The sequence below is a fragment of the Phycodurus eques genome, chromosome 14, assembly GCF_024500275.1.
Source record: "Phycodurus eques isolate BA_2022a chromosome 14, UOR_Pequ_1.1, whole genome shotgun sequence".
In the NCBI taxonomy this organism is placed as follows: Eukaryota; Metazoa; Chordata; class Actinopteri; order Syngnathiformes; family Syngnathidae; genus Phycodurus; species Phycodurus eques.
The window spans coordinates 24,621,063-24,639,488 of NC_084538.1; the positions used below are offsets into that span (position 1 = coordinate 24,621,063).

The 18,426-nt window shown below is 45.9% G+C and overlaps 1 protein-coding gene across 2 annotated transcripts in view; it reads right to left on the bottom strand.

The window, feature by feature from the left end:
* Positions 1–18,426, bottom strand: part of dicer1 (dicer 1, ribonuclease type III) — a 216,910-nt gene that overhangs the window by 64,408 nt on the left and 134,076 nt on the right. For both annotated transcript variants that reach the window (XM_061695434.1, XM_061695435.1), the window contains exons 21-22: positions 18,142–18,317; positions 9,757–10,462 (exon numbers count right to left, since the gene is read on the bottom strand). In XM_061695434.1, coding sequence (XP_061551418.1) covers positions 9,757–10,462; positions 18,142–18,317 — 882 coding nt within the window. The remainder of the gene's footprint in view (positions 1–9,756; positions 10,463–18,141; positions 18,318–18,426) is intronic.

Genomic DNA, 18,426 nt, shown 5'->3' on the forward strand with positions numbered 1-18,426 from the left:
CATTAATTGGAGACTCTAAATTGCCCGTAGGTGTGAATGTGAGTGTGAATGGTTGTTTGTTTGTATGTGCCCTGCGATTGGCTGGCAACCAGTTCAGGGTGTACCCCGCCTGCTGCCCGATGATAGCTGGGATAGGCTCCAGCATGCCCGCAACCCTAGTGAGGAAAAGCGGGTCACAAAATGGATGGATGGATGGATGATGTAGCCCAACTGTAAAAGTGACAGCATCATGATGGTGATATTTCTGTAACAAGGCATTGGAACTATGTCAACCTTTACAGATCCTATATGACCGGACTTTAAAAGACTTAACTTTCTCTGAAAATTGGTTGTGCATAACAGCGTTGAATAAACTTGCCTGTGGCACGATCGACAATGTAACGAATTACATAGACACAGGAAAAGGATTGTCATCTTACTGTGGCCCAAAAGATGTTTAACAAACAGCCTCAGCTTGTGAAAACAGAAAGGCTTGAAGTTATGATAGCACATAAGCAGCAGGTGTCAGTGTTGGGACTGAAATATTTATTCTTTGTATCAATTACAGTAGAAGCTCGGTTTTTGTATGCCCTAGTTTCCGTTTGATTTAATTTTCAATGGTTTTTTTTAAATCTACATTTTCTCTGTTTTAGTACAGGCGCTTGGTTTTCCTATCCAAAAACGTGAGTTGGCCATTCATTACCCAGAATCTCTATGCGTTCATCTAAAGCACAGGTGTCAAACTCAAGGCCTGGGGGCCACATCCGGCCCTAATCAATTTAGGTGGCCCGCGAAAGCAAATCAAGTGCGTCAACTTCATGTTTCTTGCTGAAATAACACTATTGCAAATCGCCTTCCCGTTTATATAACGTTGATTGCAAACATTTTTGTGACCAATCCCCATTTCAAAAGAAACTGAATGAACTTTTTACTGGCTTCTGGTTTCAAATATAGTTAGTCATCGATTTTTTTTGTGAATATGTAATAACATGAGGCAATTGTACATTTACTACATATGTGTTCGCGCTTATGATGGCCCTCCGAGGGAAACCATAACTACGATGTGGCCCGCAGCAAAAATGTGTTTGACATCCCTGATCTAAAGCATTCTGGAAGCTGTGCATGAAGAGTTGAACAGACGGCAAGGCGTGTTCAACACTGCAAGCTCTGTGTAACACATACTGTCAAAGTGAAACATTAAAAATAAAAGCATACACTCCAATAATACAATTTCACTTTTTTAGGGCAAATGGAGGCTTATTTGACAGTTGCACTCAACGAACACGCACAAAATAGTGTAGCGTATGTGAGTTAAATAAAAATGTAATTTAGGAGAAAAGAATAAGTTGGAAGCGACGCCTGCGTTACTTCCGGTTTAGCGTAATTTTAAGTTTAATTGTTAAAACATAATAATATGTCCCGTAAAGGGGCAACACATCACTTTTTATTTGTATAAAATTTAGGGAAAGTGACAAGAAACCTTTTTTCCTGTCTCGTAATTTGAAGGTTGCTACACGAATTAGATCAGAGTTTTAGACGGCCAGAGGTTTTTTTCTCGAACCCAAACACACACAACAATGCAGGTAGTGAATTTTATGAGCTCGAACATGGGGACTCTACAAAAGGGAAACAATGCAGGGAAACAAAACAAAGGACAGACGAACATTGGCAAAGGAGACGGACTTGTGATGTGAGGTTGGGAGTGAGCATGGCATGACAATGCATATAACTGAGGTTCCTGTTCTCGTGAGTTTAAACCCAAATATGCACTAATCTGTACTTTTAGTAGACCACAAGTCTACTAAAAGGGTCGAGCTTCCAAATGTTTGGCTGGTCCGGTCTGCACGGGGAAGATGTGGATTTGGCGGAAAGTAGGAAGAAGAGAAAAAAAAAAAAAAAGGAGCACAAAAGGTTCCCAGGCAGGACGGCCGGAGCCCGGGTGTCGCTGCTCGCAAGATGTTCGGAGCGGACGTGTGTTACCCGCTTCCGTCCCCACAGAGTTTACCCAGGGCCCCAAAAAGGGTAGCTTGGAGCGCTGGCAGGATGCCCTGCAGTGGGGAAGGGTCCGATGTGTCCTCGCCACCTCGTGGTGCGAGGTGGGGGCGTCCAGGCTGGTCCAGTCTTCGGCAAGTTGGTCGGACGAGACAAGAGCAGAGCTGCCAAAAAGGGTAGCTCCGGTCTTTTTACGGCCAGACGCAAAGGGGACGCTTCCCCCCACTTCCTTTCCCACCAACTCCGGGACCAAAAGGAAAGCTGGACCACTTCTGAATATTACTTTTCCATTTTAGGATTATTTTGTGGTTTAAACCCAGTGGAATAAAATATTCATTATTGGATTTAAGATAACGAGACCATTGTCCATTTTTGGATTGTCACGCGCCCATTCTCTTTAATCCCTTTAACGAATGTATCTGGTTGTTGAGAACACTAGTATTGGCAATGTGGCATTAGTGTTGTGTGGGGTGAAACGTTTCCTCCGGTTCAGTTGATTCAGTTTTGACATCAGGCATTCAAATTTGCAGAAAAACAGTCGCTAGTGGTCGCTGCACGGTGTGATTCATTTAGCGTCCATGTTCGAAACCAGTTTTCTGTGACTCAGCTTTGATGCTCCTGGCTTGTAATTCATTTCGCGTTTGTGTGCGAAGTTGAATCTCGCATCTCCGTGGTCGTCTTGCTCGTGGGGGAGAGGCGACAGCGATGCCGCTTGGTCTGGAGTTTTGGGGTCACAGTGCCATCGGGCGAGAGCATGTCCGTTACAATAGTTTGAGTGTGATTTCTAAATAAAACACCAAAATTAATTTGTGGCATGAAATTGTTATTATACTCCAACAGACTACTCTGAAACATTCCACAGGTGAACATTATATTTGGAAACAGGGGAGTGTCATAAATGGCTATAAAAGGAGCATCCCCGAAAGTCTCAATTGTTTACAAACAAGGGTGGGGCATAGTTCACCAATTTGTGAACGACTGTGTGAGCAAATAGTCTAACCGTTTCAGAATGTTTCTCAACGTAAAACTGCAAGGAATTTCGGGATTCTATAATCTACGGTCCATAACATAATCACAAATTTCAGAGAATCTGGAGAAATTGCTGGATGTAAGCGACAAGGCCAAAAACCAACGTTGAATACTCGTGACCTTCGATCCCTCAGGTGGCACTGCATTAAAAACCAGCATCATTGTGCAAAGGATATTGCCATGTGTGCTCAGGAACACTTCAGAAAACCATTGGCAGTTCACAGAGTTCGTTGCTACATGAACAAATGTAAGTGCATTCCAATCACTGACTAATTACAAGCGACGATCCCCCCCAAGCTGAGAACAATAGCACACTAGCCAACGACTTAAACGCCTTCTACTGCAGATTTGAAAAGGACACTTTCACACCCCACACCCACCCGACCGCATCCCCGACCACAATCACACCTCTGACTTCTGCGTTAACCATCCATGAACAGGATGTGAGACGCATCTTCAAACAACAAAAGGTTAACAAAGCGGCAGGCCCAAACCATGTGTCCCCATCCTGCCTCAAAGTCTGCGTGGACCAGCTCGCTCCAGTCTTCACACAGATCTTCAACAGATCTCTGGAACTGTGCGAAGTTCCATCCTGTTTCAAACGCTCCACCATCATTCCAGTCCCCAAGAAACCTGCAATCTCGAGTCTAAATGACTACAGGCCTGTCGCTTTGACATCTGTGGTCATGAAGTCCTTTGAACGTCTCGTGCTGGACCACCTCAAGAGTGTCATAGGTCCCCTCCTGCTGGACCCCCTCCAGTTTGCCTACCAAGCGAACAGGTCTGCGGATGATGCAGTCAACATGGGACTGCACTTCATCCTAGAACACTTCGACAGTGCAGGGACCTACGCAAGGATCCTGTTCGTGGACTTCAGCTCAGCGTTCAACACAATCATCCCTGAACTCCTTTCATCCAAGCTTCTCCACCGCAGCGTCTCACCTGCCATCTGCCAGTGGATTTACAGCTTTCTGACGGGCAGGACACAGCAGGCCAGGCTGGGGGAGGCCACCTCATCCACACACAGCATCAGCACTGGGGCGCCCCAAGGTTGTGTCCTCTCTCCGCTGCTCTTCTCTCTCTACAGTAAACGACTGCACCTCAGCGCACCCGACTGTCACACTCCTGAAGTTTGCAGATGACACCACTGTCATCGGCCTCATCAAGGACGGTGACGAGTCTGCATATCGACAGGAAGCGGAGCGGCTGGAGCTGTGATGCGGCCGACACAAACTGGAGCTGAACACGCTCAAGACTGAAGAGATGATCGTGGACTTCAGGAGGCATCCTTCACCACAGCTCCCCCTCACGTTTTCCAGCTGCCTTGTGTCAACTGTCGAGACCTTCAAGTTCCTGGGAATTACAGTCTCTCAGGACCTGAAGTGGGCGACCAACATCAACTCCGTCCTCAAAAAGGCCCAGCAGAGGATGTACTTGCTGCGGCTTCTGACAAAGCACGGCCTGCCACCGGAGCTGCTGAGACAGTTCTACACAGCGGTCATCGAATCAGTCCTGTGTTCTTCCATCACAGTCTGGTTTGGTGCTGCTACAAAAAAGGACAAACTCCGACTGCAACGGACAATCAAAACTCCTGAAAGGATTGTCGGTACCCTCCTACCCACCATTACGGACTTGCACGCTGCCAGAACTAAGACAACGGCGTGCAAAATCCTCTCGGACCGTCTGCACCCCGGTCACCAGCTCTTCCAGCTCCTTCCCTCAGGTAGGCGCTACCGATCAATGCAAACTAGAACTAGCAGACATTCCAACAGCTTCTTCCTTCTTGCAATCAACTTCTTAAACTTTACCCTACAATTCCATTACAATAAGTTGGCAATTTTTTGACTTGAGTTCGTTGTCACATTTCTGTGGGGGCAATTATGTATTACTCGCGCACTCACTGTAGTTTTCTCGCCACGCTGCACTATTTGCATATGCTGGCCACTCATGCCAAAGTAGCATCTGCTCCATTTGCACACTGATTGAGGAGTACCTGCAACATTTGCGCAACCAACATTGTCCCAGATTATCTCGCGACTCATCACTTTAAACCGCATACACTCCTTGAAGTCTCAGCGCCCTTAGCACAATGGTCATTACACCGGACTATTGCAATATTCGTCATTCGAACTGCTCTAAGTGCTAGAGGACTCTGCATCTTTTTGTACAATTGTCAAAAAAAATTATTAAAAAATGTACCGGCATTACCAGATAACTAGCAACCCTTTACTGTTCAGTGACTGTTTTTTTTTTGTCAATGTCTTTATGTCTCCAAAGTGTTTTCTGTCAATTGATCTGTCAATTGTCTGAGATATAATTGTGGCAAAGCACAGATCTGGCCAAGGTTACAAAAACAAATCTGCTGCACTTAAGGTTCCTAAGAGCACACTGGCCTCCATAATCCTTAAGTGAAGACGTTTGGGACGAACAGAACCCTTTCTAGAGCTGGCCGTCCGGCCAAACTGAGCAATTGGGGGAGAGGAGTCTTGGTGAGAGAGGTACAGAAGAACCCAAAAATCACTGTGGCTGAGCTCCAGCGATGCAGTCGGGAGATGAGAGAAAGTTCTAGAAAGTCAACCATCACTGCAGCCCTCCACCAGTCGGGGCTTTTTGGCAGAGTGGCCCGGCGGAAGCCTCTCCTCAGTGCAAGACATGAAAGCTCACATGGAGTTTGCTGAAAAACACCTGAAGGACCCCAAGATGGTGATAAATAAGATTCTCTGGTCTGATGAGACCAAGATAGAACTTTTTGGCCTTAATTCTAAGCGGTATGTGTGGAGAAAACCAGGCAGTGCTCATCACCTGTCCAATACAGTCCCAACAGTGAAGCATGGTGGTGGCAGCATCATGCTGTGACTATGTCTCTCGGCTGTCCTGGGAACGCCTCAGGATCCCCTCGGAAGAGCTGGAGGAAGTGGCTGGTGAGAGGGAAGTCTGGGTTTCCCTACTGAGGCTGCTGCCCCCGCGACCCGAGCTCAGATAAGCGGAGGAAAATGGATGGGTGAATGTTTTAACTCCATATATGTATAAAAGACACCTGTCCACGTCCTCGAACAGTCAGACTCAAACCTCTCCACCATGGCCAAGAACAGAGAGCTGTCTAAGGACACCAGGGACAAAATTGTAGACTTGCACAAGGCTGGGATGAGCTACTCCACAATAGGCAAACAGCTTGGTGAGACTAGATCAACTGATGTAATTACGCGTGTATGATACTCTCTTGAGCACCCGCAAAATTGATTCCAAAACTCAGGAAAACCCTTATTCCCGTAGAAAATCCATACCTATGACTTTATATCCATTGATGTATTTATATACAATAAATGTTAGTGGTGATCCCCTCCTAATTTTTTTTTTTTAATTAATTATGCCATATACTGCCCTGCAGTTCCATTATTGGAGTGGGGAGGCCTCTTTGTGTCCTCTGTCTCCCCCTCCCCTCTCTGTTTTCAGCACCTGTCTTCAATCAGCCTCATCACCACTGGTGTATATAAGACTGCCAATTCCCGGAGCCCCTCTCTGCCCGAGCCCTTCTCCGGGCACCTAGGTACATGTAGCCAGTTTATTCTTAGTTGCTCACTCGTATTCCATCTCCAACCGTACATTATCCCACCAACTGTTCCAAAGTAGCATATATCACTAACCTCCTCCGCGGCAAAGCAGCAAATTGGTCCACTTCATTATGGCAAAACTCCTTTCCTGTACTTCATTCATTTGATTATTTTTCCGCCGAACTCCGCAAAGTATTTGATCACCCAGTTCAGGGCAAAGAAGCCACCCGTCGCCTCCTCATGCTCATGCAGGGTGCTAAATCAGCAGCGGAATATTCCATTGAGTTCCGGATATTGGCAGGTGAATCCGGGTGGGACGACGCGGCACTTGGGGGGGGATTTTTTCAAATGGCCTCTCCGACCACCTCAAGGATGAGCTAGTGGTCCGGGACGAGAGCCCTCCTCTCGAGGATCTCATCGCCCTTTCCATTCGGCTTGATAACCAACTGCGAGTGAGAGCACGAGAGAGGAGGGTCCGTGTATATAAGAATCATCCCACTCAGAGCACCACGTCGTCGGCTTCTCACCCGCCTCCCGCACTTCCGTAACTCCCCGCAGCTACCACAGATTCCATGCAAATTGGTAAAACACATCGAGACCCCCAAGAGTGTCAGCATCGAGTCGTCCAGCGGCTGTGTATCTACTGGGGTCAATCTGGTCACTTTATTACCTCATGCCGCCTCCGATCAAAAGACCAGCCTCACCACGGGGGCAGAGGCTGTCTTCTCGCAGCGGGACCCATGACCCAGAAACTTAACCCCTGTGCCTTTTTTTCCCCGTCGTCTGTTGCCTGCTGATAGGAACTATGACGTCGGCAACCGAGAGCTACTGGCCATTATATGGGCCTTGGAAGAGTGGAGGCACTGGCTGGAGGGGACTGAACTACCATTCATCATTTGGACAGACCACAAGAATCTCTCTTAACTGCGTTCCGCCAAACGCCTTAATCCTCGACAAGCTTGCTGGGCTCTCTTCTTGAGCAGGTTTAATTTCAGTCTCTCTTTCCGTCCTGGCTCCAAAAACAGCAAACCAGATGCCCTGTCTCAACTTTACTCACCCCCCTCCAGCCCTGACGAACAGGAACCCATCCTTCCTTCTCCGGGCTTTGTTGGAGCAGCCACTTGGCAGATCGAACAGGTGGTCCATGAGGCCCAAAAAACTAACCCGGATCCCAAGACCGGGCCTCCAAACTGCCTGTTCGTACCAGATTCCGCACGCTCCGACGTTCTTCAGTGGGCTCACAACTCCAAACTCACCTGCCATCACCTGCACCATTTAGTTCATCTAGCAGCATTTCTGGTGGCCCAGCCTTGTTCAAGACACCCAGCAGTTCGTCCAAGCATGCTCCGTCTGTGGCTGAGAGACGCCTTCACACCTGCCCCCAGCTGGGCTACTGCGTCCATTGCCTATCCCTAGCCGCCCTTGGTCCCATATCGCTCTGGACTTTTTTACCGGTCGACCTCCTTCTGAAGGTAACTATCATTCTCAACTATTGTCGATCACTTTTCCAAATCTGTCCATTACGTACCCCTCCCCAAACTACCATCCGCCTTCGATAGTGCTAACCTCCTTGTCCAGTATGTCTTTAGACTCCACACTATTCCCATTGATATTGATAGAAGTCCTCAGTTCTCATCCCTGGTATGGAAGAAATTCTGTAAAGCGGTAGGCGCAGCAGCCAGCTTGTCGTCAGGATATCATCCACAGACCAACGGCCAGACAGACCTAACCAATCCCTTGAATCAGCCCTCGGTTGTTTTGCTGTACGCAACCCCTCCTCCTGGAGGTCATTCCTCCTGTAGATTGAGTATGCCCACAATTCACTCACCAGTTCCGCTACCGGTATGTCCCCATTCATGGCTTGCTATGGTTACCAACCCCCATTATTCAAAGAACAGGAGCAGGCAGTGGCAGTCCCTGCGGTCAAGGATCATCTGCAGAGAATCCAGGCAGTGTGGAAAGACGTCCGAGCGGTGTTGACCCGGTCCGCCGCACGCAATAAACAACTTGCGGACCGTCATCGCTCCTCGACGCCCGAATACAAGGTGGAACAAGCTGTCTGGCTTTCTTCTCGCGACCTCCCGCTTCAGACAGAGTTCCGGAAAGTCACTCCGCGTTTCATTGGTCCCTTCCCCATGACCAAGATCATCAATCCCACTTCCGTCCAATTGAAGCTTCCACAGTCTCTGAAAATTCATCTAACATTCCACGTCTCTTTGCTGAAGCCTGTCTCCACCTGGGCCAAAATACCAGCTGCAGTGTGTGCAAACCTGGTCAAGAATGACAGGAAACATTTGACCTCGGTAATTGCAAACAAAGGTTTCATTACAAAGTATTGAGTGAAACTTTTTGATATTTATTTGCTGCAAGAATATACAAATAAAAGGTTTAAAAAAATCATCTGATTTCCTGGATTTAATTTAATTTTTTTTTTTTGTAGCTGCTGAAAATTATAGACCTTGTAGGTGGGACAACTTGCACAATCTGTACTACTGAATACTTTTTTTTGCCCCACTCTACATGCCAGGAAGGTTGCCTAGGTTTAATAGACATGGTGTTTGACAAGGACAGAAAGCCACGTGAGCCTTTAACCATGCACTGTTACATGTTGCAAAGTTACCCCTCCACTGGAAACCCTCTCTAATGGGGTACTTCAGGTTAGGGAGTTATTTCTCACCTATAATATTCAGTCGTGGGAAGTTTATATCATGCTGCTGTAATATCTGGTGAACCTCTGCGGGCTCTTTAATAAGTTACACTGCTGGAAGTAGTTGGGTACAAAGTGATGAGAATAAACGCCACTGAAGTGGGTAATGCATTTCAGTAAGCTATAGTATAGATTGTATGTAGTTTTAGATTGTATGCAGCTGCTACCACCACTGAAGTGGATCAGTGCATGACTGAAAGACGGATGAAGAGGAACCAATATTTGACAAGATTTCGGCCTTTCATCTGCCTCCTTTTTTGTCATGTATGTGAAAGAATTTTCACATTGTTTTATACATGGGGGGGTTAAATTATTTTCAATTTAAAAAAATATTAAAAATTTAAGAAAAAACTAAAAAACAATGTGACCCCCGCCCCCCCAAAAAAAAGAATAATAAATTCATTAATTAATTTACGGTATAGATACTGTACATACACTACATCGATTATTCGTCCAGCACTGGTACCACTAAACTTGTAATGCAATTACGGAACTCACCTTCTTGCTGCGCATGTAGCTGAGTCTGCCCTCATGGGCATCAGGGTAGGTGCAAAACAGATATGTGGTGATGGCATGCTTGAGGAACGAATCTCCCAGCATTTCCAGCCGCTCTAAGTTGAAACCATCGCTGGCATTGGAAAGGGTCAAGGCCTGCAGGATAAGGCCAGGGTTGGGGCCCAGGCTTTTTATCGAGTCTCCTGCCACTTCACTGGGATGCAGGACAGCAGCAAGATTGCGTGCTTTGTGAGCACTGGGACACTCTTCGGCCTGTCCGTAGGCTGAGGTAGCATTATTTTTGTGGCCTATGTTCCTTTCTGGTGTACATTCATCACTATGCTGTGGAGGACACGTGCCGGGATTCTTCAAGCTGTGAGAGGGCTGCACAGGAACTGAGGTAGGGATTTGCATTGTTTCAGGATGAAGCAGTTCAAGAAATTGACACTGGGAGCATTGACAGTTATGTAGGTGAATGTGCTCTCCTACTGGGAGGCTGATGCCACCATTGTCAGGAATTAGAGTAGTGCCGTTCAGAAAGTTCTTGTCAGAACTGACAATGGCTTGGGAATGCTGAAGATGACTTTCATCCATGACTGAAATGGAATCAGGTGACTGGTGCTTACGATGAAGGTCATTATCCTCACTTAAGGATGTGAATATTTTGCTGTCAATTGATTTCTTCCACCCAAAGTCCAAGTTTGGATACCTGCCAGACAGAAAGACAGTATTTATTTATTTTTACTCAACAAAGTAATTTTTTCAAACACTAGACCAGTGGTTCCCAACCTTTTTTCCAACACGGACTGGGTCATGCAAGTACAGTACATAATTTTCGCCAAACCATCAAAAAGAGGGGGTGGTGGACTTGACGGACTTTTCCGATGGGAAGCTAATCGCCGACGGGGTGGGCAGAGCAGTAATAGGTGTGACAGTTTACCGATCAGAAGGTAATTGCCGATGTGTTTGAGGGCAGTGTTGGAGAGCAAAGGAGTGTCGTGATCGGAAGCTAATCCTCAATTGGGTGGGGGCGTCCCTGGATCCTCCACCCGGTGGGATGTGCCCAGAACACCTCACCAGGGAGGCGTCCAAGGGGCACCTTAACCAGATGGCTGAGCCACCTCATCTGGCTCCTCTCGGTGCGGAGAAACAGCGCCTTGGCTCTGAGCCCGTCCACGATGACCGAGCTTCTCGCCCCATCTCTAAGGGAGAGAGCCGGACACGAGCTGCACGATATTGGAAAAAATTACATTGAGAATTATTTTTTTTTTGAACCTCCATCCATCCATCCATCCATCCATTTTCTGAGCCCCTTCTCCTCACTAGGGTCGCGGGCGTGCTGGAGCCTATCCCAGCCGTCATCGGGCACCCTGAACTGGTTGCCAGCCAATCGCAGGGCACATAGAAACAAACAACCATTCGCACTCACAATCATGCCTACGGGCAATTTGGAGTGCGATATATATTACAGTGTGAAATAATACAGGATCAGCGTTGGGAAAGTTCATTTTCATCATTCCAGAAATGAACTAGTTCAGTATATAGTGGATAATTCAACATTTTCAAGTTCACCAGTTCAAAAACAAACTCGTTCATAATTCTTTTTTGTTTTTGATATGTGGTTGACAGGCTATTACCTTCAAAGTAGTAGTAACTTCATTTTCCCATTGTTGCCACCCATTTAATTTTACACCGGCAGCTGGGTTTCATTTGTTTCCCCCCAAAAAACTGACACTAATGCACCATTTTAGATTTGACAAACAGCTTTCTCTGACTTTATTGTATGCACACAGGAGTTTGTGGGCCAAAAATGGTGGCATGTACAGGCTGGAAATCGGATAAGATGAAGCATTTTTCACCAGAAGATATACTGTAAAGTATATGTAGAGGCTTCGCAGAGTATGTACTGTAGTAGTTAGTAGTACTGTGTCAGAAACACGTGTGTATAACTGATGACTCTTGTATGATGAGGACCATGTCAACAGCCAGGAAACAACACGAAGCGTCATGACTGATGTAAATTACATTGAGTTTGCGTCACTCACAGCGCATGATATAGCTAAATACGTGATTATTTTGCAATAAAAAGCAATTCATAAATGTTGTTTTAGCTGGATTATACAATGAAAACACTTTCAGACGCCTGAGGTGTGACACAAAGCAAAAAATATATAAAAGCACTGAAGTTACTGTTGCATAAATGCTTTTCACATAAAGCTAATTATCTCCATATTCTGTGAGATGTGACCCAAAAATTAATGACCTAATGTTTCACTACACATAACTAAATAACGGAAAAAGGTAGGAGCAAGTTTTTTTCTGCAGACAGAAGGGAGTCCATGCTTTAATTTTGTATATTTGAGATGTATATAATCCACACAATATCCTGTAGGACTTGAAAGATCGGGCAAAATTCTCAAAAATGGCTGGTGCTCAGGGGTTGTCCTTTCAAAAAATGGCTGGCTGGCACTAAATGAGTTAAAATGAAAACAAAAACAGGACTTTTGTCCTTAATGTGCAAAAAAACAAAAACAAAAACAGACAAGACATGATGAAAGGACATTGACTTTGTATTACTCGCAGCTCTGGCTGACTACAGTCCCCTTCAAAAGTATTGGAATGGCAAGGTAGATTCCTTTGTTTTTGTTTTATACTGAAGACATTTGGGTTTCAGATCAAAAGATGAATATGAGACAAAAGTTTAGAATTCTAGCCTGTATTTAATGGTATTTACATCTAGTTGATTCACAGTGGATTGTGATACCTTCACCCCTGCCCTGTGGAGGTTGGCAGTGATGTCACTGACTGTTGTCTTTGGGTGTTTCTTCACAGCTCTCACAATGTTTCTGTCATCAACTGCTGTTGATACCCTTGGTCGACCTGTTTGAAGTCTGTTGCTCAGTACACCAGTAGTTTCTCTCTTTTTTCAGGACATTCCAAATTGTTTTATTGGCTATGCCCAATGTTTGTGCAATAGCTCTAATCGATTTCCCTCTTCTCTCAGCTTCAAAATGGTTTGCTATTCTCCCATAGACAGCTCTCTGGTCTTCATGTTTGCTTAACAGCAAATGCAGTTTTCACAGGTGAAACACAAAGCCAAAAACAAGCATTATCTGTTTAAGCAATCAATCTAAAAGGGAACACCTGAGGAACTAGAAACACCGATCAGTCATATGTTCCAATTATTTTGCTCATTTGAAAAGTGGTTGGGTTCAAACAAAAGGTGCTCTGTCCTGAGTTTAAAAAAAAAAAAAAAAATCTGAAACCCAAATGTCTTCAGTATACAACAAAAAGGAGGGGATTGTATATTAACAAAATAATGTATCTTTTTATATTACAAAACAAAAATAAATTCCATATTATCACAGGGTGATTGTACAGTGTTTTAACTCAAGCATTCTGATCCAAATTTTATTTCCCTAGTAATACTTTTTTACATTAGTGCATTATAAAAGAACACATTCACTCCCATTTAATAAGTGTCCCTGAACGTACCTCGCACACACACGCAGCTGCAGCGTGCCTGCCTACTTTCATTCTGAAGAGCGAAATGGTAAATGTAGCAGGTGTACATTCTTTCTATTAGCATGTCCAAACTGGTCCCTCAGCTGGTCATTTATAATATTACAGTTGATTCACTGTACATACAGTGGGTACGGTAAGTATTCAGAGCCGCTTAAAATTTTCACTCTTTGTCATATTGCAGCCATTTGCGAAAATCACTTAAGCTCAATTTCTTTCAGCACCCCATATTGGCAGAAAAAAATTTAATTGTTGAAATTTTTGCACATGTATTAAAAAAGAAATATCACCCCAACCATAAGTATTCAGACCCTTTGCTCAGTATTTAGTAGATGCACCCTTTTGAGCTAATACAACCATGAGTCGTTTTGGGAATGATGCAACAGGTTTTTCACACCAGGATTTGGGGATCCTCTGCCATTCCTCCTTGGAGATCCTCTCCAGTTCGGTCAGGTGTGATGGTGAACATTGGTGGACAGCCATTTACAGGTCTCTCCAGAGATGCTCAATTGTGTTTAAGTCAGGGCTCTGGCTGGGCCATTCAACAACAGTCATGGTGTTGTTCTGAAGCCACTCCGTTATTTTCGCTGTGTGCTTAGGGTCATTGTCTTGTTGGAAGGTAAACCTTCGTCCCAGTCTGAGGTCCTGAGCACTGAGAAAGAAAGTTTTCGTCCAGGATATCCCTGTACCTGGCCGCATTTGTCTTTTCTTCGATTCCTACCAGCCGTCCTGTCCCTGCAGTTGAAAAACACCCCCACAGCATGATGCTGCCACCACCATGCTTCACTGGTGGGACTGTATTGGACAGGTGATGAGCAGTGCCTGGTTTTCTCCACACATACCGCTTAGCATTAAGGCCAAAAAGGTCTGGTCTCATCAGACCAGATAATCTTATTTCTCACCATCTAGGAGTCCTTCAGCAAACTCCATGTGGGCTTTCATGTGTCTTGCACTGAGGAGAGGCTTCCGTCGGGCCACGCTGCCAAAAAGCCCCGACTGGTGGAGGGCTGCAGTGATGGTTGACTTTCTCGAACTTTTTCCCATCTCCCCACTGCATCTCTGGAGCTCAGCCACAGTGATCGTTGTGTTCTTATTTCTCTCACCAAGGCTCTTCTCCCCCGATTGCTCAGTTTGGCCGGACGGCCAGCGAGAAAGGGTTCTGGCCGCCACAAAGGTCTTCCATTTAAGGATTATGGAGGCCGCTGTGCTCTTAGGACTCTTAGGTGCAGCATAATTTTTTTTGTAACCTTGGCTAGATCTGTGCCTTGCCACAATTCTGTCTCTGAGTTTTTCAGGCAGTTCCTTTGAACTCATGATTCTCATTTGCGATGACATACACTGTGAGCTGTAAGGTCTTCCATATTCAGGTGTTTGGCTTTCCTAATCAAGTCCAATCAGTATACTCAAACACAGCTGGACTCCAATGAAGGTGTACAACCATCTCAAGAATGATCAGAAGAAATTGACAGCACCCGAGTTAAATATATGAGTGTCACAGCAAAGGGTCTGAATACTTACTGTGAGAAGTTGCAGTTTTTCTTTTTTAATAAATCAGCAAAAATTTCAACAATTCAGTTTATTTTTTTTTTATTTCAATATGGGTTGCTGTGTGTACATTAAAGAGGGAAAAAATTAACTTAAATAATTTTAGCATATGGCTGCAATAAAACTATTTCAGGGGGTCTGAATACTTTCCGTACCCACTGTAACAGTACACCAACATCGCAACAGACCCTGCGGCTTGACTATTGCGCACACGTACATTGCGAAGACGATGCTCAAACAAAATATTGTGCAGCCCTACCAGACACCCTGCGGAGGAAACTCATTTTGGCTGCTTGTATCAATGATGTTGTTCTTTCAGTACCATACGCAAGGGTAGGAACGTAGATTGATTGAGCTTCACCTTTCGGCTCACCTACTTCTTCACGACAGACCGACACGGAGTAGGCAGAACTGCAGATGTGGCACCGATCCGCCTGTTGATCTCCTGCTCCATTCTTCCCCCACTCGTGAACAAGACCCCAATATATTTTAACTCCTCATCTTGGGGCAGGATCTTTTCCCCGACCCGGAGAGGGCACTCCACCCTTTTCTGGCTGAGGACCAAGGACTCTGATTTGGAGGTGCTGATTTTCATCCTAGCAGCTTCACATTCCGCTGCGAACCGCTCCTCCGAGAGTTGACGATCACGGCTTGATGAAGCCATCAGAACCACATCATCCGCAAAAAGCAGTGACGTAATACTGATGTCACCAAACCGAACCCCCTCAACACCTCGGCTGCGCCGAGAAAGTCTGTCAATGGTAATGGTAATCGGTGACAAAGGGCAGCCTTGGCAGAGTCCAACTCTCACTGAAAACAAATCCAACTTACTGCCGGCAACACGGACCAAACTCTGACACCGGTCACACAGGGACTGAACAGCCCGCATCATACTCCCAGAGCACCCCTCCACAGGCATGCCTGAGGGACACAGTCAAACGCCATCTCCATGACCACAAAACACATGTAGACTGGTTGGGTGAACTCCCATGCACCCTCGAAAACCCTGCTGAGGGTGTAGAGCTGGTCCACAGTTCCACAGCCAAGACAAAAACCACACTGCTCCATCTGAATCTGACATTCAACTTCATGACAGACCCTCCTCTCCAGAACCCCTGAATAGACCTTACCAGGGAGGATGAGTAGTATGATCCCCCTATAGTTGGATTTCACCCTACGGTCCCCCTTCTTGAAAAGGCGGACGAGCAACCCGTTCTGCCAATCGAGAGGAACTGTCCTTGGAGTCCACGCAATGTAGCAGAGGCATGTCATCCTGGACAGCACCACAACATTCAGATCCTTCAGGAACTCCAGGCAGATCTCATCCACCCTGGGGACCCTGCCACCGAGGAGCTTTTTAACCACCTCGATGACTTCAACCCCAGAGATAAGAGAAACCGCCTCAGACTCTTCTTCCTCACGGTAAGGGGTGTCGGTGAAATTGAGGAGGTATTCGAAGTATTCGGCCCACCGACTCAAATCGTCCCGAGTTGAGGTCATTCATGGCCCATCCCCACCTTACACAGTGTCGATGGTGCACTGCTTGCCCCTCCTGAGATGTCGGATGTTGGACCAGAATTTCCTCTAAGCCGTCCAGAAGTCATTCTCCATGGTCTCACCAAACTCCTCCTACCCCTGAGTTTTTGCTTCAGCGACCCACAAAGCTGCATTCCGCTTGGCCAGCCGGTACCCATCAACTGCCTCCGGAGTCCCACAGGCCAAAACGGCCCTATTGGACTCCGTCTTCAGCTTGAAGGCATCCCTTGCCGCTGGTGTCCACTAATAGTTTCAGGGACTGCCAACATAACAGGCACCGACCACGTTAACGGCCACACCTCCGGTCAGGTGCCGCAACAATGGAGGTACGGAACATGGTCCACTCAGACTCAATGTCCCCAAAGTAAACACCAACATACAGGCACCGAGCCGGAGGGCAATAAGTATGCCCACACATGCTCTGCACCTCTTGACAACTCCAGAGTGTCCAACCCCTCTCAAAAGGACTGGTACCAGAGCCCAAGCTATGTGTGGAGGTGAGCTCGACTATATCTCGTCGGAACTTGTCAACCTCGCACACCAACCAGCTCAGGCTCCTTCCCTGCTCCCCTCTGTGTGGCCAGGGGTGGCAAGATGGGCAGCTGGTTAGCACATAGGTGTCAAACTCAAGGCCTGGGGGCCAGATGCATGGAGTTTGCATGTTCTCCCCAGTGCCTGCGTGGTTTTTCTCCGGGTATCCAGTTTTCCTCCCACATCCCAAAAACATGCATGGCAGGTTAACTGAAGACACTAAATTGCCTGTAGGTGTGAACGTGAGCGCGAATGTTTTTTGTTTTTTTTTGTGCCCTGTGATTGGCTGCTGACCAGTTCAGGGTGTTCCTTGCCTCTCGGCCAGAGTTAGCTAGGATAGGCTTCAGCACACCCGTGACCCTAGTCGACCCTAGGATAAGCGGTATGGGAATGAATGAATGCCAGGTACCAAAATACCAAAAGGCCCGCGGTCCGGTACTGGTCCGGGGACTGGTGGTTGGGAACCACTGTGCTAGACAGCATAAATGGGCATTGTAATAGTAGTTAGGGTTAGTTTAGGGTTATTAAACACCTGTTTCCCTTCATATCAGTCCCAATGTGAGTGTTAAAACTGAGCAACAAAAAATATTTGAAACACGACTTGGTATGGTGATGAAAGATGCCAAAGGAGAGCAAACAGAACACGATTGCATTCACTGCAAGTCACGTGAAATGCAGCTCCAAAGGAGCGCATACAGAATTACATGTTTGCAGCCTCTGCAAAGTCACATGGCTGCAATATACAGAAGGACTCTATGCTACCAGTTGAAACACTTGTCTGACCTTCAAACTTTGATTTATTTCTTCAACGGAAGTATATTTTTGAATGGATGAGGTAGGTAGTGAAGCTTAAATATGAGTTATTTACTTTCTACCACTCTCGTTCTGTCTGGCCTCCGCAGGTTGCAACTTTCAACCAAATCTCAAATAATTAGCATTTACTGGGACCATGATTTCTGTATGGCAAATACACATTGTCACTGGAATAATAATAATAATAATATCAAACAATTTAATATTCCCAGAAAAATGAAGAACCATTTCAATTTATGCGTGCACACATACAACCGACACGTAATATTTTCTACTGCTGTAAAACTAGAATTCACTATTAAGGGTGAAAAGGGTTACATTCTACTAAAAAATTATGAGAGACCTGTAACTAGAGAAAAGACAAAAAAAGAATGAACCAGATGCAGCTGACATTTATTAAGACTACACACATTGGTGTGAAAGATTGGTTTAGTTTGATACCTAAAATCAGGAGGAAGAATTTGTGATCCAACTCCAGCTTCACTGGCTGTCTGGGATCTGAGTTCCTCTGCTGTCAAGAGGCAGTGGAGACGGTAGAGGATACTGGGCAAACACACTGCCTTCCTCCAAAGGGATGCAGGGATGGGGTGTATGGCACAAAGTTCTGGAACCAGGATCTGAAAAATACAATACTTCTTAGATGGACTGATCAAAAATAAATACAGCGGGTACGGAAAGTCTTCAGACCCCCGTAAATCTTTCACTCTTTGTTATATTGCAGCCATT